At 44.9% G+C, this 27,351-nt stretch overlaps 1 protein-coding gene across 1 annotated transcript; it reads right to left on the bottom strand.

Moving 5' to 3' along the window:
- Positions 1 to 41: 41 nt before the first annotated feature.
- On the bottom strand, positions 42 to 19,802 carry LOC310816464 (ATP-binding cassette sub-family C member 5; the record flags this gene model as incomplete). The annotated part of the gene is made up of 28 exons (XM_083686674.1): positions 42 to 1,485; positions 1,668 to 1,832; positions 2,172 to 2,285; positions 2,409 to 2,487; positions 2,628 to 2,787; positions 3,153 to 3,345; positions 4,003 to 4,092; positions 4,925 to 5,111; positions 5,877 to 6,005; positions 6,965 to 7,118; positions 7,377 to 7,506; positions 8,393 to 8,539; positions 8,982 to 9,166; positions 9,393 to 9,507; positions 9,881 to 10,006; positions 10,334 to 10,537; positions 10,752 to 10,824; positions 10,922 to 11,046; positions 11,209 to 11,280; positions 11,391 to 11,750; positions 11,973 to 12,080; positions 12,290 to 12,438; positions 13,760 to 13,907; positions 14,430 to 14,603; positions 14,691 to 14,924; positions 15,838 to 15,985; positions 18,872 to 19,027; positions 19,621 to 19,802. 28 exons carry the CDS (start codon positions 19,800 to 19,802, stop codon positions 1,378 to 1,380), a joined length of 4,215 nt encoding a protein of 1,404 aa, XP_083542800.1. The 3' UTR covers positions 42 to 1,377.
- Positions 19,803 to 27,351: the final 7,549 nt, after the last annotated feature.

Raw genomic sequence — 27,351 nt, 5'->3', positions numbered from 1 at the left:
GAGAGGCACCATTCAAGAAAACTACTAACATTTGATGAGGTATAAAACTACTTTTATTGATAAAGCATTTTTATGACAAACATAATAAAAACTAAGAATACAAAATATTGCAAAATTACAATCTCAAGTCTTTTACAAGGCAATCTTATGACTTATTGATGCAATAGAAACATATTGCATTCAATGTTTGCTCAGTGTATGAGGATTGTCTGTGTGTTCGTTTTAAGGCAGATGTTTACAATCCTCAACTTCGTTGCAAACACTGATTTGCAGACATTGTCTCTTGCTGGACATAACATCAGCAATCTCTGTAGCTCTCATTATTTGTTTCACAACTACATATTGCTGTTCTTTGCTCTCACCAAGATCACTGTACTATATTACATGGCTATGCATGGTCCAAGAATAAAAAAACAAACAAAAACATCTACATTTCTACTATAGACCCTGTCATAATACAAAGACATATGCAGATACGATTTCAACAACATACCAGCATTATGGATAAAGAGGTACTCTTGATTCACCCAAAATAGAATAGAACACAATAGAAAATAAATGCAACTCTATTGCCATTAGAAACAGCATATCATTTCACTACACTACATTACAAATGACTTTCGAGGCACATATATACTGATCTGTGACGATTCACTGACAGGATTATAACATAACAATTCCACAAACGATATTGATTGTGTTTTATCAGGAACACAACTGCTGAGATTGACACAGTCAATCAACATTTTACTGACAGTGCTTTAGTGGAATGGTTACTTTGGAAGTCCAGTGATTTTACAGATTAATATAATCATCAAATGATTATATTTTGTCATACTGTATGTAGAATTTGTTCTTACTCTATGTCTGATCAGTATAGTGACTGATGCAAGTACATTTTTACTGTTCAACAAATGTCTAGCTAATTTCAGAAAACATTATTAAGTGAGTCTCACTGATAGACCTAGAGATAATGAAGAAAAGTGAACAACTTCAGATATATCAGACAGTTCAATGTTTCATTATGGAATATAAAGTGCCATTGTAGAGTCATAGCTCTGTTTCTGTGCTTGCACTTGCTCCTTTGGCCTACAATAAATCTTTTTTCGCACAGCAGCAAATGTCAGCAAGATACGTCATTATATATCCATTATATTACATCTGTGATGTGTCCTTTGGAACAACATGGTCATTATAGTCTTTGGTTTTGAAATCAACAGATATCTCTACAGTTAGCAGCTTTTGAATGAACCTCTGTATTGTCTTTAAAAGAACACTCTCTCCATGGCATGGATTGAGGTGGTTGTCTTTGTGCAACTGTGGTCCTCTGCTGTGAAGGCTGTTGTCATGAGGAGCCCTCATCTAGTCTGAACCACTTCAGCTCTGCCCAGTTTCACTGAGATTGGCGTCCGATGCCTCGATCATGGCACGGAACCGGGAGTTCTCATCTGCCAGAAGGGCAGAGGGGGTGTCGAACTCCAAAATCTGTTACGTAATGAAGAAAAGCAAAAGGGAACAAATGATTAGTGTAACTTAGTTTAGTACTGTATGCGGTCATATATGACCAAAATACGTATATCAATGGGGATTGTAATCTGGTTAGATAAATAATTAATGTAATGTTCATTATTGTGTGAACACTAAGAGCCAATAGGGTGTGGACCTACCTGTCCGTGGTCCAACACCATGACCCTTTTACAGCTCATGACAGTGTTGAGGCGGTGGGCTATGATCAGAGTTGTGCAGCCTCGGAAGGACTCTCGGATGGTCTCCTGAATCAGACGGTCTGTCTCTGTGTCTATGGCAGCAGTTGCCTCATCTAACAGCAGGATCTGGGGAAAATATCACATGTCAGATTGATTCAAAAATCACTTCAAAAATCACGATTCACAAACATCACACGTAGACTTAATACAATGTAATAATACTGACGAAAGGACTTGTTTGTAAATACAGACTATTTTTGCTTTTTCCAGCTGCTCAGAATCACCGTTAAGTTCCAATACCAACCATGGGGTGGCAATGTTACGCCATGGAGAAGCTGCTTTCTTACTCTCTCAACATTCATATACGATGCTTATGTTTTAACAATAGAGAAATCATCAATCTAACTCCCCTCTTTATCTGTGATCTTGTCTCATCGTCAATCTACTGTCAGACTTCATAAGTACCTTGCTGTGTCTCAGCAAGGCTCTGGCCACACACAGGAGCTGTCTCTCTCCCACTGAGAAGTTCTCTCCGTTCTCCGTCACCTCAGAGTGAAGGGAGTGGGGCAGTTGGCTGATCTGAAAAACGAGAGACATAAAAGAGTCATGAAAACACCACAGACCTACTCTTAGATAGGCAGGTTTAGGATTTACGGTCAATTATTCTACTCATATTACCACTGCCCATCCCTCCCTACCCACCATATTCTTTATATGGGTCCTCTCCAGTGCGTTCCAGATCTGGGCGTCTGAGTATTGACCCCATGGGTCGAGGTTGGACCTGTTTTCGGAGGAGGAAAACAAATGAATGCTGATGCTATTAATGCTCTCTCATTAATGCTGATGCTATTAATGCTCTCTCTGGGGACCAGTAAATGGGGTTGAGATGCAATATCAGGTCATATGACTGATTATCTATACCTAATAGTGCCGAGGAAGAGAACAGGTTCTTGTGGAATGATTGACAGCTTGCTCCTCAGGTTGTCCAAGCCGATCTGGGCGATGTTGACGCCATCAATGACAATAGAACCCCCAGTCAGCTCCACCAGTCTGAAGAGAGCTACACCCAGTGAGGACTTTCCTGGAAAGGCAGAGACGAGGGATTGTAAGCCACTAGGTGTGCTAACGTCAGATATGAATCTCAAATTGTAAAAATGTATTTACTTTTTTTTTTTGTTTCCTTGGCATTTATTCAAACAAACACCATGATGTACACCATGATACTGGATAGTAACCAGTTGAGTCATTTCCTGACACATTGAGTGTGTGTCAGGAAATTCCTGTTATTACTACATAAGGTACTGGGTAAGTACCAGACAAATACCAGATGAAAGAGGGCTGTAGAAAATGAAACATGGACAGCAGGTGAGGCTGGTGGAGGCAAAAATGTCTGTCCTCCAATTTCCACCTCCACCAGCCTCCATTAACTGACAGAACGTTAAGTACCTGAGCCAGTGCGGCCAACGATACCAACGGTCTCCTCCGGCAGGATGTCGAAGGAGAGTTTTTTGAGGACAAGCGGCAGTTCGTCGCGGTACCGCATCTCCACCTCCTGGAAGGAGATACGTCCCTCTGATGGCCAGCAGGGGGCAGGAGAGGACGGCCCAAGGACCTCTCGAGGCGCCTCGCTCTCCAGGCTCTGGGGAAATGAGAGGTGATGGTATCAGGTGTTAATCTTTGTGTCTCCAATCTTAGAGAGCTGGCCTAAGCCCCCCTACCTCTCAACAGCAGTGTAATTTATAGATCTCCAAAAGATACTTGGCGCTTGGCAAGAAAATTCCACTTGTATGAGCATCTTTATGGTTTGATGAGTGTTGTGTGAAACTAGCGCTGTCATGTGCTCTGGAGTGTGTGGGGCCTCACACAGGGTTCCATCTGCTTCCTACTGAGCTTATCACATACTTTCTGCTGTCTGGAGTTAACTGTGGCCAAACACGCTGTGATATTGAGATGGCCTTGTGTGTGTGTGTGTGTGTGTGTGTGTGTGTGGGTTGGTGTTTTGTGAGGTTGTTCCTATTACTGCTTGGGGCGTGCGCGCCTGTGTGTGTATGTGTGCTTCTTCACCCATGATATCTGAATACATTTGTATATACTTTAGGTTCATTGCTTTACTGTGAACACAAATAAAGTATTTTTTTCTATTTCTGGTGTGTGTGTGTGTGTGTGTGTGTGTGTGTGTGTGTGTGTGTGTGTGTGTGTGTGTGTGTGTGTGTGTGTGTGTGTGTGTGTGTGAGCTGAACTGTTGAGCTGAGCTGAACTGTTGACACACACTCCTATTATTAGGGCTCCAACCAACCTTTATATAGTGATTGATCCTCTCCACTGACGTAAAGCGAGCCTCCGTCTCTGACAGGAGTCTCACGGTGAACTGAAACAGACCAGTCAGCTGGAGCGGAGAGGAGATAGAAGCGATAGGTCAATGATTAACGCTATCACACCCAATAACAATCAAACCGACCCGTGCTTACACGGTTCATCCCGCTGTGCAATGATACATTTACCCTCGAATCAATGAGCAGCAAAACCATAAACATTTACAACCCCTATGGACAGATTTTGCCTTATCCATTTTTCTCAATGAATTTACATCAAAGTTACCAACCAGGAAAAAAATCCCCATACCTACAGTATGGTAATCCCAACAGTTAAATTATGAATAGAACATCAAATACCCATAAAAACATTCTCATAAAGGAGGATTGTACGTAAATAAATGAGAACACAGATTCAAGTCATGAACAATAATGTGTTCGGTGTGAGTGTTTTTTATTTGTCAATGTATTAGTTAATCTGTCTATTAATCTATTTGTTGTTGTTGTTACACAACTGTAATTCCAAACCCACCATTGACCTGTGTGTTGTGTGACAACATACAGTACCAGTCAAAAGTTTGGACACACCTTGCCAAGAGTGTGCGAAGCTGTCACCAAAGCAAAAGGTGGCTACTTTGAAGAATCTAAAATCTAAAACATATTCTGGTTTGTTTAACACTTTTTTCTTTACTACATAAATTCCATATGTGTTCCTTCATAGTTCTGATGTATTCAATATTAATCTACAATGTAGAAAATAATTTTTTAAAAAATTAAGAAAAACCATTGAATGAGAAGGTGTGTCCAAACTTTTGACTGGTACTGTATAAAAAAAAAAAAAACTGGAATAAACATACAGTATACAGTATATACAGTATGAGGGGAAAAAATAGTTTATTACAGTACCTGCACGGCGTAGGATATGGCCAGGCCTGCATAGGCGGGGGGGATCTGGCTGTGCATTAAGATGATGAGGAGGGCTACGGTTGTGATGAGGGTGATGCTGATAAGGTCCAAGCGAACAGCCAACCATCGCATGGCGCAGCTGAAGAGGTAGTGGGAGGCCTGGTTGGTGTCCAGCAACTCCTGGTACCTGGTAGAGGAAGGTAGCAGAACGACAGGCTTAGTGCAGGTCAAGGGAAGCGACAGATATTGTCTCGCCCTGTTCCTTATAGTTTATGTTTGTCTTTGTTTCATGTTATTCGTTTATTGTTTCCTGTTTTATTTTGTTTTTTCTCACCTTGTCTCTCGTTTCAGGCACTGCCCCTGTGTGTTTCCCGCCTGTGTGATGTCTACCCCGCGCTGATGGGTGTCACCTGTCCCTCATCATCCTTCCCTCTCCTGTGTATTTAATCTATGTGTTCCCCTGTCTCTGTGCCAGTTCGTCTTTGTCCTTTGCGCCAAACGTACCAGCGATCTATCCTTGTTATGTGTTATTTGCTTTCCCGGGTTTTTGATCTCCGCTATTTCCTTGACTCCGCCTGTTGCCTTATCAGATTATCTGCCTTACCCTTTGACTGCCTGCCTGTGTATTTAACCCTGTTTTTGGAAAGTAAAGACTATTCTTTTGATTCAAGATTTTTGTCTCCCGAGTCCTGCGTTTGAGTCCTCTGCCTGCGTACTACAGTCATTACAGATATCTAATCTCCAATTCCTACACTAGGGGCCTAAAATATCTGCCTTAGGGGCAGCAAAGCAGGTCATTTTATGGGTGCCTTCTCATTTTGAACAGATATAGTGTATTTTGTGAATTTGCACCAGATGGTGTGCTGTTTGGGGCATCAACTGCCATTTCCAATGACTCTTTGGCAGTTCAAAGATGTGTTTTATGAAAGGCCAGCCACACCCTAGTCCCTACCTGTTAAGGAAGTCATCCCCTCTGCCGTAGGCGTGAATGGTGGACAGTCCCTGCAGACTGCTGGTGAGGTGGGAGGTGAATGGGGACTGGCTGATGTTCTCTAGTCGCTTCAACTCACGAATCAGAACCCTGGAAATGGAGAACATCATGTTTATGTACTGTAAGACTGACATGTTTATTACAAAATAATATATCATTGTGCCACTGAGATACGTTTAAAAAAAAAAAAAAAAAAAAAAAAAAAAAAAATAAAAGGGCATAAATGGTGCAGCTATCTGTCAGGTTGGTGGACAATGATATGAGAGCGCACAGATCCTGTGATTCTGCCAAGGACAGGACAGAGGCAGCCATTTCCTGGTCATTTTCTGGGCTCAGTATCTGATTTATGTGTGATTTTATGAGCACGGTCACACAGCAACGCTACACCGCAGGGATGTGCGATAGAGAGGGTTTTATTGACAAAAGGTGGGGTGTGTTGCTACTTTTAGATACCGAGATAGATGGGCTGTGTGTGTGAATAACAAATCTTCCATGAATCATCCCATTTTCTCATAAAACGCATGAGAGAACCCGGACAGAGCAGGAAAGAACATGACACTCCTCGTTCTGAGACGGTTACCAAACATGTTTATGCACTAGGTACTTTCAGTTCCCAACGCAATATAGCCAATTCGAGAGAGTGTGCTTTGCCTCCAATGGGGAACCCAGTTTGAGGCAATGCAGATGAGTCATGCTGAATTACAAATCACGAGCAGCCGTGACTTCACATAATATTTCATGAGAGGTTGAGAGTGAGAAGCCTGAGGTGATCATTACTCAAGATTGAAAATATGCAGAAAATGTCCTCATAAATTGTGTGGATGTGTTGAATTCATTCTGTCTAGAAAAAAGCAATATGTGTTTGTGTGTGTGTGTGTGTGTGTATGTGTGTGTGTGTGTGTGTGTGTGTGTGTGCGTACGTACGTGCACGCCTTGGGGGGTTGCGTACTTTGATAGCAAAATGACCACTGCACCATTTCACGGGACCCAAATCCACCTGGACAATTCTTTCAGTTTCCTCTAGTCTAGATTGCAGACTTGAGCCTGACCTGGAGATGCGGTTGACGATGCAGAGGAATGCCCCCAGGGGCAGGATGGAGAGCAGGAACCAGGGGAAGACGATGCCCACCATGGCCAGGCAGAACAGCACCAGAGTCAGGTTCTGCAGCAGCATCTCAGCCTGCATGGCCAGACGGACATCCACTGTAGGGAGGGGGAGAGGGAGGGAGAGAGAGAGAGAGAGAGAGAGAGAGAGAGAGAGAGAGAGAGAGAGAGAGAGAGAGAGAGAGAGAGAAAGAGAGAGAGAGAGAGAGAGACAGAGAGAGAGAGAGAGAGAGAGAGAGGGAGAGGAAGAGAGAGAGAGAGGGAGAGGGAGAAGAAAGAAGTACCCCACTATCAGTAAGATCGTACTATGTGTTAGAGGTTGTACAGTATGGGGGCCTCGTCATAATCAGGCCTCACCTTCGTCCATGTCTCGGGAGAAGCGGGTGAGGATGCGGCCCAGAGGAGTGGTGTCAAAGAAGCGCATGGGGCTGAGGAGGAGACGGTGGAACAGCATGTCGTGGAGAGCAGACGCAGCTTGAACGGTACACTGTTAGACGTAAACACAGCGGTGTTTAGACACAGAGCCAGACATAATGCAAACAAACACTCACATGCCATGCTGCTAACGCTAGATAACTATGTTGTTACTATCCTCCGAATGTGTAGTCGCTGTGTTGATGAATGCTAAAGGAATGTTTCTCATGTCAGGCAAGCTGTCAATTCCTCATACATAAAGCAGTGTCTTGCAAGCTGACACAGAAAGGTTGTGACCTCATGTCTAAGTGAAGGCCTGAGAGACGTTGTGGCAATTCGACAGAAATTACTCTTGACAGGAGAGAACACATTAATTCTATTAACAGAATATTCAACAGTCCCAGTGATCTCATCACAGCTAGGGGTATAAAAAAGAAAAAAAGAAAAGACATCTTTGAAAAAAATCTGCAAACTTAAGTGGCACACACAATTATACTGGGACATAACCTCTGTAATGCGCTGTCAGAAAGGTTTAGCTTGGAAAAGGGGGACATTCACCCAAAGGGACAGGGAAAGGGACACACACACACACACACACACACACACACACACACACACACACACACACACACACACACACACACACACACACACACACACATACACACACACACACACACACACACACACACACACACACACACACACACACTCCCTCTAAAGCAGGGAGTCATGGCACTGGCCAGATAAATGGATTTGGCCTGCTGGCACTTTCAATTATAGTACTGAAACTCAGAGAAGCTAAAATGGATGAAAATAACAGACAATTAGAGTGAGCCAAGGTTGTACAACAAAGGCATGTCAACTTTTCATTGTCCTTTGAAGGGCCACATCAATGAATACTGACATACTGAGACAAGAGAACAAAGCGCAAGTCAAACAGACAGCATGATTCTTACCTTGATGAACACAAGCCCTCGCATGGTCTTGAGGAAAAGAGCAGCCCCCATGGATACCACATAAATGGTGGAGTAGTATTGAACGTGGGGGTTCAGCCTCATACTGTTGCTTGCCACTGTCTCATTCTCCAGGATTAATGATGTGTTCTGGGGGCAGATGGAGGAACAAATTACCATGAAGAAAAAGAAAAAAACTCTGCCTCGAAAAATAGGATTTCTATTTAATGACTGAAAGGAAGCCAGCCATTCGTATGATGATGTTGCTATTCCAAACTAATTTCTCAGTCCAAGACATCGGCAGCTTACTGTAGCTGCACATCTGTTTCTCTGGTGCTCATCCTTGTTTTAATTAAGTTTACCATGGCGGCGTTACTTTCTTAATTACATGCATTCAGATTAATGCTCAGTCTGCTGCAGCTACTCAGTGATGCATAGTATTAGTTGTTCTTTAGGGAGCCATACTCTGTACACTGACAAATTATTTCAATACAATGCAGAGAGGCCTAGTAGAAGTTTCTCTAGTGGGAGCCATATACAGTACGGTACACTGAGACATAGTTTAAATACAGCATAGTGGGGCCAAACTCACCCCACTCCCCTGCCGTATCCAGTAACTCAGCCACCAGTTACTGAAGGCAATGCTGCCCGTAGTGGAGAGGAAGAGGAACATGTTGATGATGAAGGCGAGGGGGCCTCCCGCTGCTTTGATGTAGGCTTTATACACAGACCAGGCAACAGCACCAGAGCCCTTCTCCTCTGCTTTCATCAGCTGGCCTGAGACGGAGAGAGGGATAGAAAGGAGTTAATAAAGAAAGAAAGAAAGAAAGACAGAAGGAAAGAAAGAAAGAAAGAAAGAAAGAAAAAAAGAAAGAAAGAAAGGAAAGAAAGAACGAAAACAGAAATTCTGTGGAAACTCGAGAGTCATTTCAAGCCAAACAGCCAACAGCTTTTCAGGAACACATTACATTCTGAGTGCATGTGAGGTGTGTGAGTCTCTCACCTCCTTTCTTGTTCTCCACCGGAGGTCTGGTGGCCTTGGCGACAGCGGCGGGGGTCTCGGCCTTCTCCTCTTCTGCTCTCTGCTGCTTGTTCTGAAGGTTCTTTCTCACCAGGTTCTGTGGCAGTTGGAGAGAGAGAGAGAGAGAGAGATAGAGAGAGAGAGAGAGAGAGTGAGAGAGAGAGAGAGCAAGAGAGAGAGAGAGCAAGAGAGAGAGAACTATGAGAGGGCCCCCCACAAATCACAGCAGCCATAACAATGCCCACTAAGTCATTTACCAGAGATATCAGTGACAGGGTCTTTAGCGGGTACACCGGTAAATCAATGCACGCATAAATAATGAAAGGCCCTGTATGCATTAACATTTCCCAGCCACCCGCTTGGCTCTCCCGCTTCATAAATTATGCAGGTTGTAATAGACGATGTTATTGTGAACATGGGCAACGCCGGTGTTTTTCCCAGCTGGCGCCCCACGGCCTAGCCTTACGTACCTCCTGCTGTACGCTGTTGAAGAGGGTGGCATAGTCCCTCTCTCTGCCCATTAGCTGGGTGTGGGTGCCCTGCTCCGCTATCTGTCCGTCCTTCATCAGAATCACCTGGTCGCACTCTGATAGGTACTGAAAACGACAACACCAGGGGAACAATATTAGATCATGCTGCAGTTGGATAACTTTTTTTTCTTGACGCAAAATCCTGTTCTACTGTATATACTGTATGTACAGTATCCCTGGTCTACCACAGAACATTATGACCACTGGTCTACGAGGAACTGAAAGCAAAGTCTAAGTGGGATTTCTGTCAGAATATGGATCACAAAGACAACATGGAGACAAACAAAGGATGCTAATTCAGATTATTTGGACATAGCTAGCAGGGAAAAACATAGCTTACAGTATTTAGTCCAGATTGTGCCGTGCCTGGTGTCATTCAGTGGCTTGTCTTACCTGCAGCTGGTGTGTGACAAATATCACAGTCTTGCCCTTGGCGGTCCCACGGATGGCGTTATGGAAGAGGTGGGAGCCCACGTGGGCATCTACGGCACTGAGGGGATCATCCAGGAGAAGGATCGGGTGCTCGCTGTACAGGGCACGGGCCAGGCTCACCCTCTGGCGCTGCCCACCACTCAGGTTGGCACCCCTCTCCCCTATCTGGAGGCAGAGAGCCCAATGGAAAAACATTGGCAAAACATTGGCAAAACATACCAAAAAAAAACTCCCATTTAATTGGAATGAGGTTCAATGGGTGAATCACAACTGGTGTCAAAACAGATTTGAGCCAAAATCCGAGGGTATTTCAAGCTAGAATTCAGCCCATTAAGAGCTTGTACAATATTGTAGAGAAGCTCTGACAGTAGCTACTTACCTCAGTCATGTCCCCATAGGGAAGCTCTGAGAGGTCAGGGGTCAGACAGCAGGCTTCAAGGACAGCACTGTACCTAATAAGGAAAGAGAAAACGGGGAGTTACGACTGATTCACATCCCCCTCTGGCCCTTTCTATGGTTAACTGTTACGCAAAACATAGTTGACCTTACTTGTCTTCGTCATAGTCTTTCCCAAACAGGATGTTCTCTTTCAGTGAGTCATTAAAGATCCAGGCCTGCTGGGCCACATAGGCGAAGTCCCCACTGGCAGCTACGTTCCCCTCCAGCAGGGTCATCTGAACCACAGGGGAGAAGATTGGTGGTTTATTTCTAATTCTTTATTTTAGTCCAAATTGATGTCAAAGAACCTCTTTTAACACGGAGACCTGTAAAATCACCCTGGAGATAAAGCATAAAAAGATTCCCACAGTTAACTTATGGTACAATTATAACCTCACCTGGCCCAGCAGAGCAGATAGAAGAGAGCTCTTTCCACTGCCGACACTTCCACAGATTCCCACTAGCGCCCCCTGTAGACCAGACAGGAAAACAACACTCTTGACTCAGCCTACATTAGATTAAATGGATGCATGCATTTGAGTGTGGGGGATTTCAAATCTGTATGAGTATGGATGTGTACCTTCCTGACGCGTAGGTCGATGCGGTGCAGGGTCTTGTGCAGTGGTGGGCGTATGCTCTGGGTGGAGGAGATGGTGCTCTGAGGGCTCTCCTGCTCCATGTGGGTGAGGAGGCTCTGCCCGTTGGGTCCCTCGCTGTTACCCTTGCCCTCCTCCGCGATGATGTACAGGCTCAGTTTCTCCTTCCGCAGGGCCCGCTTCATGCCCCCCCTCTTGAAAGTCTTCTTGGGTGGCGTGTTAGTTTTGCTTGCTGGAGCGCGAGCCTTCTCCCAGGCCAGCGTGGCGTCGCGGAACTCAACCGCGTTCCCGGGGTCGTCAATTTTCTCTGTCACTATCTCTCTGTCCTCCATCAAGAAGAGCCTCTGTGGATAAGGATATACGGATGTTTATAGGGTGTAATAGGAGGGAGGAGTCCTGTCTGTATACACAGTGATGACATTCCTCTGTGCCTTGGCAACATGAGCTGCAAGCTGACAACAATCCCCTTTTTCCACAGTTACTATTCTGTTCATGTCACTAAGTGTCTACAATATTAGCATTGTGTTTATACCGTGTACTCGTCTATCTGTTTGATGTATTTTTACCTGGAATCTTTTGACTGCCACAGCACCTTCAGACAGAGATCTCACAGCTAAGGGCGTGACCTTGAGGGCAAAGGTCATGGAGTTGAACACAGCGACGACGGTGAAGGCCTGAGGCAGACACAGAGAGGGGAGTGGTCATTTCATGAAAACTCCAGCTATTGAAAGCTAGTAAAGGCTATTGAAAGCTAGTAAAGGCTATTGAAAGCTAGTAATGGCTATTGAAAGCTAGTAAAGGCTATTGAAAGCTAGTAATGGCTATTGAAAGAGTGCATCGCTCAACTCTGTAAAAAAGCTACTGAAAATAGACCAAAGTGTACCTGGGCAGCAGTGAGGTCATAGCCCAGGGACATGTGAAGAGTGAATGTGCACACACTGGCTATCACCACGACAATGGGGGCTACGCCCACTGTGAGGCTCTGAACATAACCAGCCCTCTCCAATATCGCCCTCTCTTCTGATCTCACCTCTGGGAGGGAAAGAGAGGGGGAGGAGGAGAGAGGCCGAGAGAGAGAGAGAGAGAGAGAGAGAGAGAGAGAGAGAGAGAGAGAGAGAGAGAAAACAATGAGCTTGTCTCATATTACCTTCCATTAGTGACTTACATCTCAAGTATGTGTTCAGAGCCTACAACAACATTGCAGAATTCAGCAACCAGTTAAGCGACCCGTCCTGTCCTCCATGTGCCCTGTTTGTGTTCAGCAGGGGAGGCTGGTGGAGGGAGATCTGAAATGTGCAAGAAGGAATGGAGTCATACTCTAGCTTTCCTAGAAGAGCACTGAGTGGCCTTGGCTGCGATGCACTGGCCTTGCGCCAGAGATCTCTGAATGGTCTGCTGGATGAAGCAGCCAGCACATGCATTCTGGAGATGAACTGTACACCAGGGGAGGCTGGTGGAGGGACACATCTGAGGAAGGGCTCATTGTGATGCATGGAATGAGGAATCCCTCATTCGGTTCCATGCATTACAATGAGCCCTTCCACCAGCCTCCACTAGTGTACCAGTTCATCTCCAGAATGCTTCATCCAGCAGACCATTCAGAGATCTCTGGCGCAAGGCCAGCGCATCGCAGCCAAGGCCACTCACAGCTCTTCTAGGAAAGCTACAGTATGACTCCATTCCTTCTTGCACAATTCAGATCTCCCATGGGACCGTCTCGCTGCAATGTGGAGTGTTTCTACTTAGAAAGCATGTTTCAATAGGCTGCGTGAGTGCTCTCCTACATCGTCATCAGCAGGTGTAATATAGCCGTTGAAAAACAATAAAACTAATTGGAGAGAGAGATATTGTAAGTCTTTATAGGTAATATCGGAACATTGGGGATGGACAGGGCCCATCTGGCTAATTACAACTATGATTAAAAGCACCAAATGATCCTTATCCACCATACACGGTGAGCAGCCTCGTGAGAAATACCTCCCTTTAATTCTCCTCTAAGTGGAACAGGCTCGACAGGCCTTGGGTATCAAAGAGGCTTCTCAAATTAACCTTGAGGCTCAGTGATTCCATCAGGCTAGGATAATGGGGGAAAACATGGAGAGAATCTTAACCAATGGATTCTAATTGAGATAGACTTAGGGTCAGTCATTCTGTTCCTGCAGTCAATGCAGGGGAGTCTGGGTAGACATCCCGAACGGACTGGAACTGGAATAGAGTTGACCCTTCACCCAGAGGAACATGTCAGTAAATAGTCAAATTAAGGAAGTAGGAAAAAAGTAAGCCATGCAACTCCCTACTTCAGGCCATAAACAGGAAGTGAATCAGGATTATTGCTGAGTCACCAGTCACTTACTGTGAACGTTCTGGGCGAAAGCCTTCTCCCAGCAGTACATCTTGATGAACTTGATACATCCCAGGATCTCGTTCATAAGTCGTACCCGCTGGTCAGTAACCACCACACACTTCCTGCGGAAATACGCTGTCAGACGAGACGCCAGCATCTGGACCAGACCGGGAGGAAATGAACAGAGGAGAGAGTAGAGGGAGATGAGTGGCAGGTGGAGGAAATGAAAGCAGACACCGCTCTACTGCATCAGCTATACCACCGGGTAACCCTGGGGAGAGAGCTATAAATGGCTTTCACACCAATACAAAGGTCTTGAACAGTCTGGCTCAGACTGAAATCAAATAAAATTTAAGACCAACAATACCACACTTGACAGGAGATTGGCAGGCTGAGAGGTTTGGAGAAGTAAGGAACAGAAAGGCGAGCGGTGCTCTGAAGACAAATGCTCTGTCAACTACGCTGCAATTCATTCTCACAGGAATAGGGAAATATGGCAAAATACTGCCACATCATCACTGAGTAAGGTGGGCTCAAAAGCGAAACAAAGTTTTCAGAAAAATATGGTGTTTTTCATTATTGTTACAATAACGACTTATCATTATTTTTTAATGTTACAGTAACTACATGTAATCTACAGGAAACTAGGGAGGCATAATGCCTCTGGGTCAGTTCATACCATGGCAGGGTAGAAAAAAATAAAGATGGCTGATCCGACCAGTGCTGTGGGTCCCAGGAAGTATGTTGTGTATGACAGACCCAGAAGTCCCACCAGCGGCCCCCCAGCCAGCAGACAGCCCACGGAGACAGCGTCATACAATCTCTGGCCATCGCTGGAGCAGATGTTGATCAACTGGAGGAACAATGACACACAACAATTGACACACACCGTTTACTTAACAAGGACTGGGGTTGATTTTGAACTGGGCCGTGCACCCACCTCCCCAGGGCCGATGTCTTTGGTGCTGCGCAGGCAGAGGATCTTGTGGAAGGCAAATGTGAGTGCTGCCCCCCGGAGACGGGCGGCGGTGCGGTAGTTGACAGCCCACATGAGGGCCAGGGACCAGGAGCGCATCAGCTCCATCAGGAAGATCCCAGCCACCAGGGACAGGCCGTACGGCAGCCAGCTCTCTGAACTCTGGGAATACTCCAGGAGAGCCCGCACCAGGAGGGCCTGGAGGAGGGGGGGATGATATATGATATATATATATATATATACATATAAAAGAGAGAACATTTGGATTCACACCAGAATAATGAAGAGTAGGACATGAAAGAGGCAGAGGGGACAGGGGACTGTAGCAGGACAGAGTCAGGTCAGAGCACTGCCTCAACCTTTATAAATGGGATGTTATTACAGCGTGAGAAAAATCTGTACCATGAACTGCTATTCATATCAAGTCAAGGGGCCCAAATAATTGCATGCTCCGTTCCACTCTCTGCCATTATGTGAAATCTATAATAAAGGTCTTTATAGGCCTGCAGGCCTACAGCACACTCAGACAGGAACGTGATACAAATTAGCCATTGTGTAACAAGTAAATCCAGTTAATGCTATTAGATGAGGAAAGCTGCTAGCACACAGGGCACGACGCGTAGCATGACATTCAAACAAACAGCTAGAGGTGAGAGAGAAACAATGAAGCTCAAAAAGATCACAGTTGGGAAACTCAGTGCCTCATGGAATCTTAGTCGATATGACTCTAATGAGCACCGGCATTGTCGAGCAATATCAGCACATTCCCTTTCACTATTATCTGAGGCTGATTTGGGGTATTTAAGGGAGGAAATTCAGCCAAAAGTGTGGCAGTTGGAAAGAACAGAAGATTTCTGAGCCAAAGCGTGACTGGGTACCCACCAGCTAATCTGGGGGGCTTAATATGGGTTTCACTATCTAAAGCTTTGTAATCTTCTGGCATGTTTTCATTTCAATTTTCAGACCAGCGTGAAAAAGGGATAAAGCGATTTTTATAAATACACTCGGACTTAGAGTCTGAGTCAGTGCACAGGCAGAATGAGAGCCCTGTTAGCCGAATCAGCAGAAAAGAAAGAGGAAAAAAAAAAGTGTGGATTTGGAGTGTACTTACAGGCCCCACAAAGCCGGCCACCATGGTGAGGAGGAGGGACAAGATGGCCACCAGCATACGGGTCTTACAGAATGTCCAGAACACTCGGGCCAGGGAGGCCCCATCTTTCCCCTTCCTCTTTAACTCGTCATGCCACAGGGTCTCCAGCCTGGACACAGGGGGGAGAGAGGGAGGTTAGTCTGGACACAGGGGGGAGAGAGGGAGGTTAGTCTGGACACAGGGGGGAGAGAGGGAGGTTAGTCTGGACACAGGGGGGAGAGAGGGAGGTTAGTCTGGACACAGAGGGGAGAGAGGGAGGTTAGTCTGGACACAGGGGGGAGAGAGGGAGGTTAGTCTGGCCATAGTGGGGAGAGAGGGAGGTTAGTCTGGACACAGGGGGGAGAGAGGGAGGTTAGTCTGAGCATAAGGGGAGAGAGGGAGGTTAGTCTGGACACAGGGGGGAAAGAGGGAGGTTAGTCTGGACACAGGGGGGAAAGAGGGAGGTTAGTCTGGACACAGGGGGGAGAGAGGGAGGTTAGTCTGGCCATAGTGGGGAGAGAGGGAGGTTAGTCTGGACACAGGGGGGAGAGAGGGAGGTCAGTCTGAGCATAAGGGGAGAGAGGGAGGTTAGTCTGGACACAGGGGGGAGAGAGGGAGGTTAGTCTGGACACAGGGGGGAGAGAGGGAGGTTAGTCTGGCCATGGGAGAGAGAGAGGGAGGTCAGTCTGGCCATGGGAGAGAGAGAGGGAGGTCAGTCTGAGCATGAGGGGAGAGAGGTTAGTCTGGCCATGGGGGAGAGAGAGGGAGGTCAGTCTAATTGAAAGTAGCAAAAGTCAACAGTAGACTCTTGACTTTAATCAGACCATTATGGTTGGAGAGCAGTATGTGGTAAAATCTACATTTTCAGAGGACAAAATAAAAAAGATCACTTGAAAATATAAATTTGATCCAAGTATTTTACACCAAACTAGTTTGATTAAACCTCATGGTTCAGATTTATCACGTACGGCAGCAGCCAAGGAGTCCAGTGGGAGGTGAAGATGGATGCTGCATGGGATAATAGGCCCGTGTGAGAATACATGCCTACATGCTAAATATCTACTAATGCACTTTTATCGTTGTATAATTCCCCATAAAGAAGGAATAATGCCTTGTTGACCGAATGTTTCATTCCTAATGGCTCTACAGCCGAGGGAAAGAACAGCTGCAGCATCTAATTTACCCCTAAATGGGTTTATTAAAAACGTATCGGAGATATAAAGTACATTAACCCAAGCCGGCTCTCCCACAGGCTGATAATAATTACTACTTTGATTCAAAGAGCAGACTGAGAGGTTCCAATTAACAGCAACCCCTATGCCTGCAGTGCAGAGCTCGGCTTCTAGGAAATGTGCATTCCAGCTGAGCATACAAACAAATAAAACGTATTTGGACTTTTGTTAAAAATGATGTCAATGGTCAATGGACCAAGGCTATTGGCATGAAGGCCGACGTTTAATTAAATATCGTACTCTGAAAACAGTTCTGTACAAAAGCCATACAAGACAACACAACAGCCGAAATACATCTATACCATTGTGCTAAATGAGGATGTCAGGCCCCTAACTGTACGCAGATGTGCAGTGGACCAGTGGGCCTAGTTAAGAAAAACTACCGTTTAAGCATGGCATAGAAAATCAGATATTTAAATCCATGTATGTCCTTTATTGTCTATTTTACTGTAAAGTGCTTACTGTGCAGTTTTGATCCCTTATGAGACGGTCTAGTGGCAGACCACTATGGAGTATATGATCAACATAAATCAGGCATAGGCCAAGCTTTTTACTCTCAAAATCCATCCAAAAATAAGAGCCAAATTTGTATCTGAGAAAACCATTGTTGAGTGTACAGTAGGTACTGTAGGCAGGCCAGTGTTCCAGCCAGGACTGTTTCAGGGCTTCCTACTCCACATTCCTATGCAAGTCTCAAGTGTCGACTCTTTCAGGGGCCCTACATTCCCATCCCAGCCTTTCTGTTTTGCCATACCGTTGCATAACTGTACTACATACCTCTGCTTCTCAGACGCTCACACATACCACCATGACAGGCTTTGGCCACATTTGGCCCCAGGCCAGGGACTTCAAAAAGGAGTCCACTGTACCACCATGATTCCCACATCGCAGAAAAACGTTGAGCTTCTCACAGGGACTCTCCCCCTCTGAGTCACATGGCTGTCATAGCTTTTCAGTAATGGTAATGCACTGACCACTGTTCCTGTGAGTCTCAAACGCTCTAGTCTAGCTACTACCTACATCCTTTGCAATCATTCATTTATTTCAGGGCAAAAGAAGCAGCAATGTTGCAAAGCATTGAATGAAGTAGGCTGGACTGGTCAATTTCAAGAGACTACCAATGATATGGTTCAATAGACAGCTGGCTGTCAGCTGATGTTAACTCTGACTCTTCAAATTCACCTCCACATGGTGAAGATTCTTTTGGAATCTTTGATGAACTGGAATCTTTCCCTAAGTGCAGCTTGGCAGTCGCCCATCTCCTTTTGATAGGGCTTTCCCTGACCCCGAGTCCCCAGTCAAAGAGACACTTAATGACAGATTCTGAGAGACTGTCCAGTAAGAGGCAGTTGAATGACATAACAGCTCAGCAGGACAGTCCCAGCACAGACAGTTAACTCTCTAATTCTCACTGTAATCTCTAATCACTGCTAACAATAATACCCTCCCACCAGAGCTCACCTGGATGACACACACGCTCACGCTCACGCACACGCACACGCACACGCACACGCACACACACGCACACACCCTGTGACTCAAGTGAATCCCGCTCACCTCCACACCAACAGCAAAAGCATCAACAGGCCCACTATGAGATTACTACCCACGATGCACCTGGTCAACCTTTGCCCCACTCCTGTTTTCTCCAGCGTCTGTGTTATTTCTACCTTATCTACACGTTGGTATTAATGTAACTCACATGCAGGCAGAATGTTTAAGGGAAATGTCAACATACAGGAAGGAGCTTGTGCTTGATGACTGCTGTTTGACAGTGGGCTTACCTTTGGCAGTTGGTCTCAGAGGCCTCGTGGCAGGACAGGCCCCACACATCGTCTATGGTCAGGCAGGATGTCTTATGGGCCCTCAGTGCTAATGGGGTGAGCCATTGCAGAGTCATGAAGGAGAAGAGGCCAGCGTTGTCCACTGGGTGCTGGTGCCTGAGAGAGAGGAGCAGAGAGCATTGAGGAGAGAGAGAGAGAGAGAGAGAGAGAGTGTGTGTGTGTGGGGAGGGGAGGGGAGAACACACTGGCCCCTGGGAGAAGACAGAGTGCCTTCACTTAGCAAGGCCTAGTGGAAGATGAATCGTTCCCAGTGTTTGAACAGCAGTTTGCAGGCAAGTCATAGAAATCTGAGGGAGCAGCGAAGAAAGTTCAGGGGCAGTTTATCAGTCAGCATATGTTCAAACATAGAGCCGTCTGTTGGTGGAGGATAAGTCCCGTACCTTTATCATGGCCTCCTGCTTGCTGCTCTCTCACTGGTAACACACAGGCCTACAGTACAGCCTACACACTCACAACCCCAGCAGAGCAGGCACAGTGTCCATCCATCCATCCGTCTGTCTGTCTGTCTGTCTGTCTGTCTGTCTGTCTGTCTGTCTGTCTGTCTGTCTGTCTGTCTGTCTGTCTGTCTGTCTGTCTGTCTGTCTGTCTGTCTGTCTGTCTGTCTGTCTGTCTGTCTGTCTGTCTGTCTGTCTGTCTGTCTGTCTGTCTTCCGATTAGGGCCTGGCTGATTAAAAAGCACCAGTTCTTACTTGTGTGTAATCCTGAAAGGCTTTAGTATATGCAGGCTGTGGCGGTACCGTCCTCTCCGCCTAGGCCCCTTCCCCTCCTCTGCCTCTCCCTCCTCTTCTTCCTCAGGGTCAGGCAGGGTTTGGGGGCAGGACAGAGGCAGGCCCTCCACCCGACCAACCTCCTCCAAGGCATCAGGAAACATGGCTGCCTTTCTGTGGGTGAGAAGGCAAACATTTATTTGTTATGTATTTGTAGTTTTTAAAATACATAACACTCTACCCCACGAGCCCCATTAGAAAAATACGATTGTTTTGCTGACTCACTGTGGAGGATATGTGTGACTGAGAAGCACCTTGCTCAGAGGTTGTCTCCCCCCCCCCCCCCGGGCATAAATATAAAGTGCTTATCTATTTAAAGACGGCCTGCTGGCAGCTTCAAGGGCTTGGGAGCATTGAGAGAGACGACATTTGAGCTGCTATTGCGTCCACACCAGTGTCACTGATCCTTCTATGGCAAAGCTGTATGATAAGGTCAGTTCACCACGGCGTGTGTTGCATACACACCCGCCTGGGAGTGTGGCCAATGACTCTGAGTCTTCGGTGTCCCTGGAGCAGTTAGGGGTTAAGTGCCTTGCTCAAGCGCACAACGGCAGACCAAAAAGGTTCAATCCTGATAGCCCAGAGGGGTAAGAAAGGACTAGATGTTTTATTATTGATACAAATACACTGTAAAGTAGCACACTGAAAGAATCACTTACATTTCAGCTGCAGTGCCATGGGAACTGAAGTAGCTAAAGTGAAACTTGACATACGCGAGACAGATGGTAATATGTATATGCACTCTTCAAAATAGCACAGAGCAAAAGTCAGTTGCGGGTTGCAGCTACAGTGTTATGGAAACCGAGGGAAAGTATAACTTGACATATATATGAAAGATCCCACGTTTTTTCCCGTCTTCAACTTTAGGGTGTGAAGTTTGCCACCAGGCTGATAACTTTTCAGAGCTACTTGTAACCTGTCGAACAACAAATCACTCCACAGCAGAGAAAAGCTAGGTTGTTGTGTACTATACTTGTTAGCCCAAATTACTGACATACCAACTGATAAAAGACCAAGTAACATAGAGACAGACAATAAGGCCAAAGCGTTAACATAGAGACAGACAATAAGGCCAAAGCAGGTTAACAGAGACAGACAATAAGGCCAAAGCAGGTTAACATAGAGACAGACAATAAGGCCAAAGCGTTAACATAGAGGCAGACAATAAGACCAAAGCAGGTTAACATAGAGACAGACAATAAGGCCAAAGCAGGTTAACATAGAGACAGACAATAAGGCCAAAGCGTTAACATAGAGACAGACAATAAGACCAAAGCAGGTTAACATAGAGACAGACAATAAGACCAAAGCAGGTTAACATAGAGACAGACAATAAGGCCAAAGCAGGTTAACATAGAGACAGACAATAAGGCCAAAGCGTTAACATAGAGACAGACAATAAGACCAAAGCAGGTTAACATAGAGACAGACAATAAGACCAAAGCAGGTTAATAAGTTGCACTATTGTACCCTTTACCCAATCTCAGATAGATGGATAGACCTGGATGAAGGCAAACTATTTGCTTGTACATTGAGTTTGTTTACCCCGCATTCAGAGTCAGACTGTTGATATTGTCAAACTCCCAAGAGAGATATCTCAACTTTACTGTACTGGGCAGGCATGTACTATACTGTGAAAATCCATAACAATTTGATCTTGAGTAGTTCATGTTTAAGTCAATCACTTTACAAAGTAATCGAAATGTGAGTGACAGCAAAAATACTATCATCATCATCATCATCATCATCATCATCATCAATAATTGTAAATGAATGAGATTTCCAAACAGTATCTGCAATGATATAGGCATACTGTATGTTCAATATTCACTATACAGAAACTTACATTTGCAAGTCTGCTGTCTTCGCCTCTGTTTCAGTTGTCCCCCTGTGGTGGTGGAGATCTCAACACTCTTGTTTATAAATTACGGATAAGTTATAGACATAAGGTATGGGAACTCTATCGAAGTTTGCCATACATCTATTTTTTCTTTTCTGGACTTATGTACACATCTTCCGCGCAACGCAGACGCCTAGTTAAAAACATAGGCAAAAGAAAACGCAAACTTTATATGGTAAAGGCCATTGGACGTCCAGCAAAATATTTCTCGAGGGTTATGTTTAAACTTGTCCGATATCTCTCGGAGTCATTTTCAACTCCCACTTCCACTGTTGCAATACTGTAGCACCGCGCACGGAATTCCCGATATCTATTTGACGTCAGGGCTGCTCAGCCAACCGTAGCCTTGCTTGCATCGTCGCCTTAGTAACGTGAATAAGAAAGGCACATGGTGATCGCTGCTGGGCGCGCAGGGAGCTTAGGTTTCTTGAGCTATATTTGGCCTTCAGAGAGAAGGTGCTGTAAACATACTGGCCAAACAACGGGAGCTGTAGTTACATAACTTGTTGGATGACTTTGCCTCGGACACTGACAAAACACACAGCTTTGGATACAAGTAATACGTTAAATGTACAGCCAGGGCTTAATGGGATAAATGATCCACAACAAGCATGCCATTAAAGTAGGCATTGCACTGTTGGTGTGAGGCACCACATCTCGTCACACCGTCTTCAAGTAAACTACTGAAAGTAGCTTTGAGACATGATGAGGACATCACTGTTTGAGATAGAGCGCTAGTGAGTGTGTGTGTGTGTGTGGTCTAGAGGAATGAGGAATTTGCATTTCTTGCTGCAAGTGGTAATGGGCGAGAGATTACACGTCCCAACAAGGCTTTGTTTACCTAACTGACAGTGGAGTGGGTGGGTGAGACAAACACATATTTTGCAAATATATATTGAATTATAAAGAGTTTAACTTATGTCAGGTATCTATATGAATAACAAATACAGAATCAAACTTTATATTGTCAGTATCTACTTGAGGGGTTTTAGAAGGTTTAAACCAGTGGCTGAAATTTAAGCCCTGGTGCACTGGTAGATGAGTAATGTATGTGATACAGTACCTTGGGTAAAACAGTTTAAAGACACATTTGTACTGGTGGATTGGTCTTAACCAATAAGCAATGACTGGCAGTCAACTGTCATCATTTCAACCAGGAAGAACATCTGCTATCCAAGCCCAGCCCTGCTCTTATGGTTCCCCCACAGAAAGATACAGTAGGCTACTGAATGGGCATAGCTGCTCTTCGAGGCTCCCCAGGTGGCAAATGGACTCCATCTGATCACCTCCAGATTAGACGACAGTGACACCTGTTGGCACTTCAAACTCTTTTGCATTTCAAGTGCTGCTTAACCTTGGACACACCAGAGATCCACACAGCAGTAACATGCTTGTAAAACAGCCTTAGGACCATGGAAACAGCATTGCTATGGACCACCACCAAATTCAAGGGGAATTCACCAATCCAGTCATGTCAGGTGATTGGATAGGTAACATTAAGGAAGGAAGGAAGGAAGGAAGGAAGGAAGGAAGGAAGGATGCATTTTTTAGTATTTGAACCAGACCCAGTCTGAGCACTGGGATAAACCTTTCTCCTTCCCAGTTTTTCTTACAGTATCTGTATTCAGGGCCGGACCATCTTCTTAATACAGTGATGCACTATCATGGACTGCCTTCTCTGGACCACTGGCAGCCAGCAGAAAGCAATACATAAACTGCCAGAGAAAATCATTGGAGTGGTCTCACTTTACTGAGCTGGGAAATTTGCTGAACACCAGCGATCAATGAACTGGATCCAGTCTTCCCTATCAATTTTCTGGCAGATTCATGAACTGTGCCGGCCGATGGCAGAGTTTTAGAGGTTAAGTTCAGAAGCGCAGTGAGCGAATATCCTGCCATGGGGAACGTAGAGAGATAGAGGAGGAGACATTCTGTGATTCTTTGAGTACTGGGCTGGACCAGTTTAAAGGGACAGTTCTCTCCAAAACCAAAGCTTTCACAACTAAAAAGCAGTCTGAAGTTGATCTGAGCCCAAACACCATCCTGGCACATGTGTTAAGAGACATCTGAAGGCCTCGGTTCCAAATGAATGGGAGAGACACCACAGAGTGTAATGAACTATCCTTTTAAGGCCATGTTTGCACAGCAGCAGCATTGGTTTGGAGCAAATGAAGGCCTCTTGCTGCTCTGGCAACCCTCATAAAAGGAAAGTAATCCTTTTCTTCTCCTTGCACAAAAGGTTGTGAAGCCAGAACAGCAATTGGAAGAAGATAATATGAGGTGTTCCACACTTCTAATCAACAACTCTAAGCTGATTGGCCTGGAGCTACAGACCCATAGATAGATCTCAATCTGGCAACACAACTTTTACATTTTACATCTCTATAACCTCATAATCAGGGCCAATATATATATATATATATATATATATATATATACAGTACCAGTCAAAAGTTTGGACACACCTTCTCATTCAATGGTTTTTCTTTCTTTTTTTAAAAATTATTTTCTACATTGTAGATTAATATTGAAGACATCAAAACTATGAAGGAACACATATGGAATTATGTAATAAACAAAAAAGTGTTAAACAAACCAGAATATGTTTTATATTTTAGATTCTTCAAAGTAGCCACCTTTTGCTTTGAAGACAGCTTTGCACACTCTTGGCAAGGTGTGTCCAAACTTTTGAATGGTGCTGTATGACCATAATAAATAGGAATGTAAACGTTCTGCCTCAATAAGTACAAAGACCCCAACCTGGCAACCTGCCTCATAATTGGGTTTTACATGACCCGAATAACAAGGAATGTAAACTTTACGCCTCAATGATTTACAATCCTATAGGCTTCCTAGTGGGATCCTCACTCCTCTCTCAGAGCTGAAATCCCTGGCAAGTCTTTGGGGAGGGGAGCTTACAACTCGATTATCAATCAAGCCTAATAAGGGTTCAGTCATGCATTCAGTGGGAGCCCTCGGGCCGTCACTGTTGATTTTAACGGAGCATATCCCTGGGATCTTGATCAAGCCCTACATGTAGGAATCAAAACCCATTAGAGAAAGTGGCGGTGCAGATTAAATAAGTGTGACACACTCAACTTCAGGGATTTCAAGGGTCAACCAGTGGACCAGCTCTGGGAGACGAGCCTCATGAAGTAGGTATCACGCTAAGAGAACTTAGTATACACTTCCTGTACAACCTGTGGCAAGAGTCTTGCAATGATGATGCATGTTGGACTCTGATGTGCAGGTGCAGTGTAGTCAAAGAAACTCTGTATGGCCATACAGTTTGACCATGGTAAAAATAATTGTGGATGTTCTACCAGCCTTTCTACACAATGTCTTTCTTTGCAAAGCTATGACCCAAAAGATGATTGCCCTCTGATTTATAATTCATCTCACCCTCTGAATTACTCATGCAATAACATTTGTTTATCTTTAAGTTGGATGCTAGTTTGAGATCTGATGCCCAAAATGCTTTCATTTATAAAAATACACATTTCTACAGTGCAGATAATTGCCGCCTGTGTAAAGTTTCTCTCTCCTCGCTTCCTGCAAAAGGTCATGCGATTTCTCGCAGTGGAGATGAGGCATCGCTCATTAGAGCCAGCAACCAGGTGCCATCTCTCTGCCTGGCATCAGGAGAGCTGGGTTGGCATTTCCAATCAAACACACCTTAGGAGAAGGGCAGGCCCAATGATAACACAAAATTAATTGGCTAGAGATAATATCATTGTATCCAACTGGAAGAGTAGCAAAAAATAAATCAAATAATTCCCCCCAGGTGAACAGCATGGAGTGTCATTGACTTTTAGACTGATTCTAAATCAATGTATAAACATCCCAGTAGTGGTTCTCTCTCTCTCTCTCCCTCTCCCTCTCCCTCCCTCCCTCCCAGCTGCACTGATGCGATAAAGTTGGACTGGTAAAGGCAAATATTCAGTGGGCATTCAGTGCAATGCTTTCAACAATCCAATGTTTTCACATCAATACCACTGTAGGAAAAGAGACCAGAAAAGAAGGGCACTTTAGATGATTGAGATGTACCCATTGTATATTGCGTACCCAGTCAGCTCAGGCACCACAGGCAGCAGCCATGCAATTATTTAAGAACCTGTCAGTCAGTCAGGATAAAAGACAAATCATCATCCAACAGAATAGCAATAGTAAAGGAAAACGTTATATAAAACATGATTTGCGTCCCACCCCCACTGATAGCCTCAATGAAAGAGAAATCCCTTTAGTTCTAGCTTTAATATTCAATAGTCCCTGATTCTAAGATGCCATTCCAAGAGCTCCCGGGCCAGAGTTTTTGGAGCTCAGCTCTGTTTCTGCTGCAGTGGTTCTTGGGAAACACAGTGATTTTAAAGCCCTTTTGCGCATACATAAATTAATGAGCCTCTTGCAGGCTTTATTGAGAGATGAGTCCACGTGAGCTGCTCCCTAATGCTGTGGCCATGTAACAGCTGCCAGAGCGAATCACTACCGTTACATTAGCTGAGGAATCTATTATTCTGTTCTGTAGCTGCCTTTCTGACCAATAGGGGGCGGTATTGACTCACCATCTCATACCAAGGACGTATAAGGGACGATATTAAAGGCTTATCTCAATTCTATCTTGTATGGCACTTAACTTTGTGAGCGGTACAGCCAGCAGGCCATTTAAACTGCTCCATACATGGATGGTATTTGTTAGCATAATTCACATGAGGGAGGGTTGGAGCTATGCCTGTTCTTTGAAAAGTACAAGTACATCTACACAAGCACACATACAAAAGAGAGATGGATTTAGAAAGAAAAAGAGAGGAAACGCACGCACGCACGCACGCTCACGCACGCACGCACGCACACGCACACACACACACACACACACACACACACACACACACACACACACACACACACACACACACACACACACAAACAACCAGCAATCTCTCACCTGCTTACTCAAGGGACACCATGTTTATAATTAACTGGGTCTCAATGGCTTCAGGAAGTGGAGAAGAGAATGATCTCAAGCGTCATGATGTCACCCAAAAGAATGTCGTTATCGTCGCATATCCAATTACTCCTATCATAAACGTGATGTGAATGTCTTCAGAGGGATTTAAACTCTGGTGTCTTCAAAGTTTGACATTTGTGCCCTTGCCACTTTTAGATACAGCCTCCTGTATTTGCTCTTTCAAACAACTCAAGCAAAACAAGGCCAGATGCTCAAGGACATGCTTCAACGTCTCTCCAGTAGGTTCTCTCTGAGGGGGTATTTGCAGCATTGCTTTCACTGGCTTGGTGAATCACACCCTTGAATAGCTTTCTCTTCAATCCACCTTGAATTTAATTAATGAGGAGCCCTCTCTGGTACGGTGATGAGAAGACAACACCAAATGGAAACTACATCCACCGGGGACAACGGAGGGATTTAATTAGTCTGTGTTTACCTTTTTGCGCGATGACACCAAGAACTCACACACACACACACACGTAAACTCCAATTCTCAGAAAGAGTAGAAATATGAATGCCTCCTGTCTATATACATGGAGGAGTCATCTCTACAGGGAGATTCAGCTCTACAGAAACAACACAGCCACTTAAAATAGACTTGCAGTTTCTGAGCCTGCTGAGGAAGACAGAGACTACTGTGCCACTGTGAAGAGCTCTGCTATTTGTTAAAGTGCTCGTATGACAGAGATGGAGTCTTTGAAGGGAAGGAGAAAGCCCAGGGAAGCGATGTACAGATCAGTGCCGACTG

The sequence above is a fragment of the Argentina silus genome (assembly GCF_951799395.1).
Source record: "Argentina silus genome assembly, chromosome: 15".
Taxonomy (NCBI): Eukaryota; Metazoa; Chordata; class Actinopteri; order Argentiniformes; family Argentinidae; genus Argentina; species Argentina silus.
This window is presented reverse-complemented; position numbering and strand designations above follow the sequence as displayed.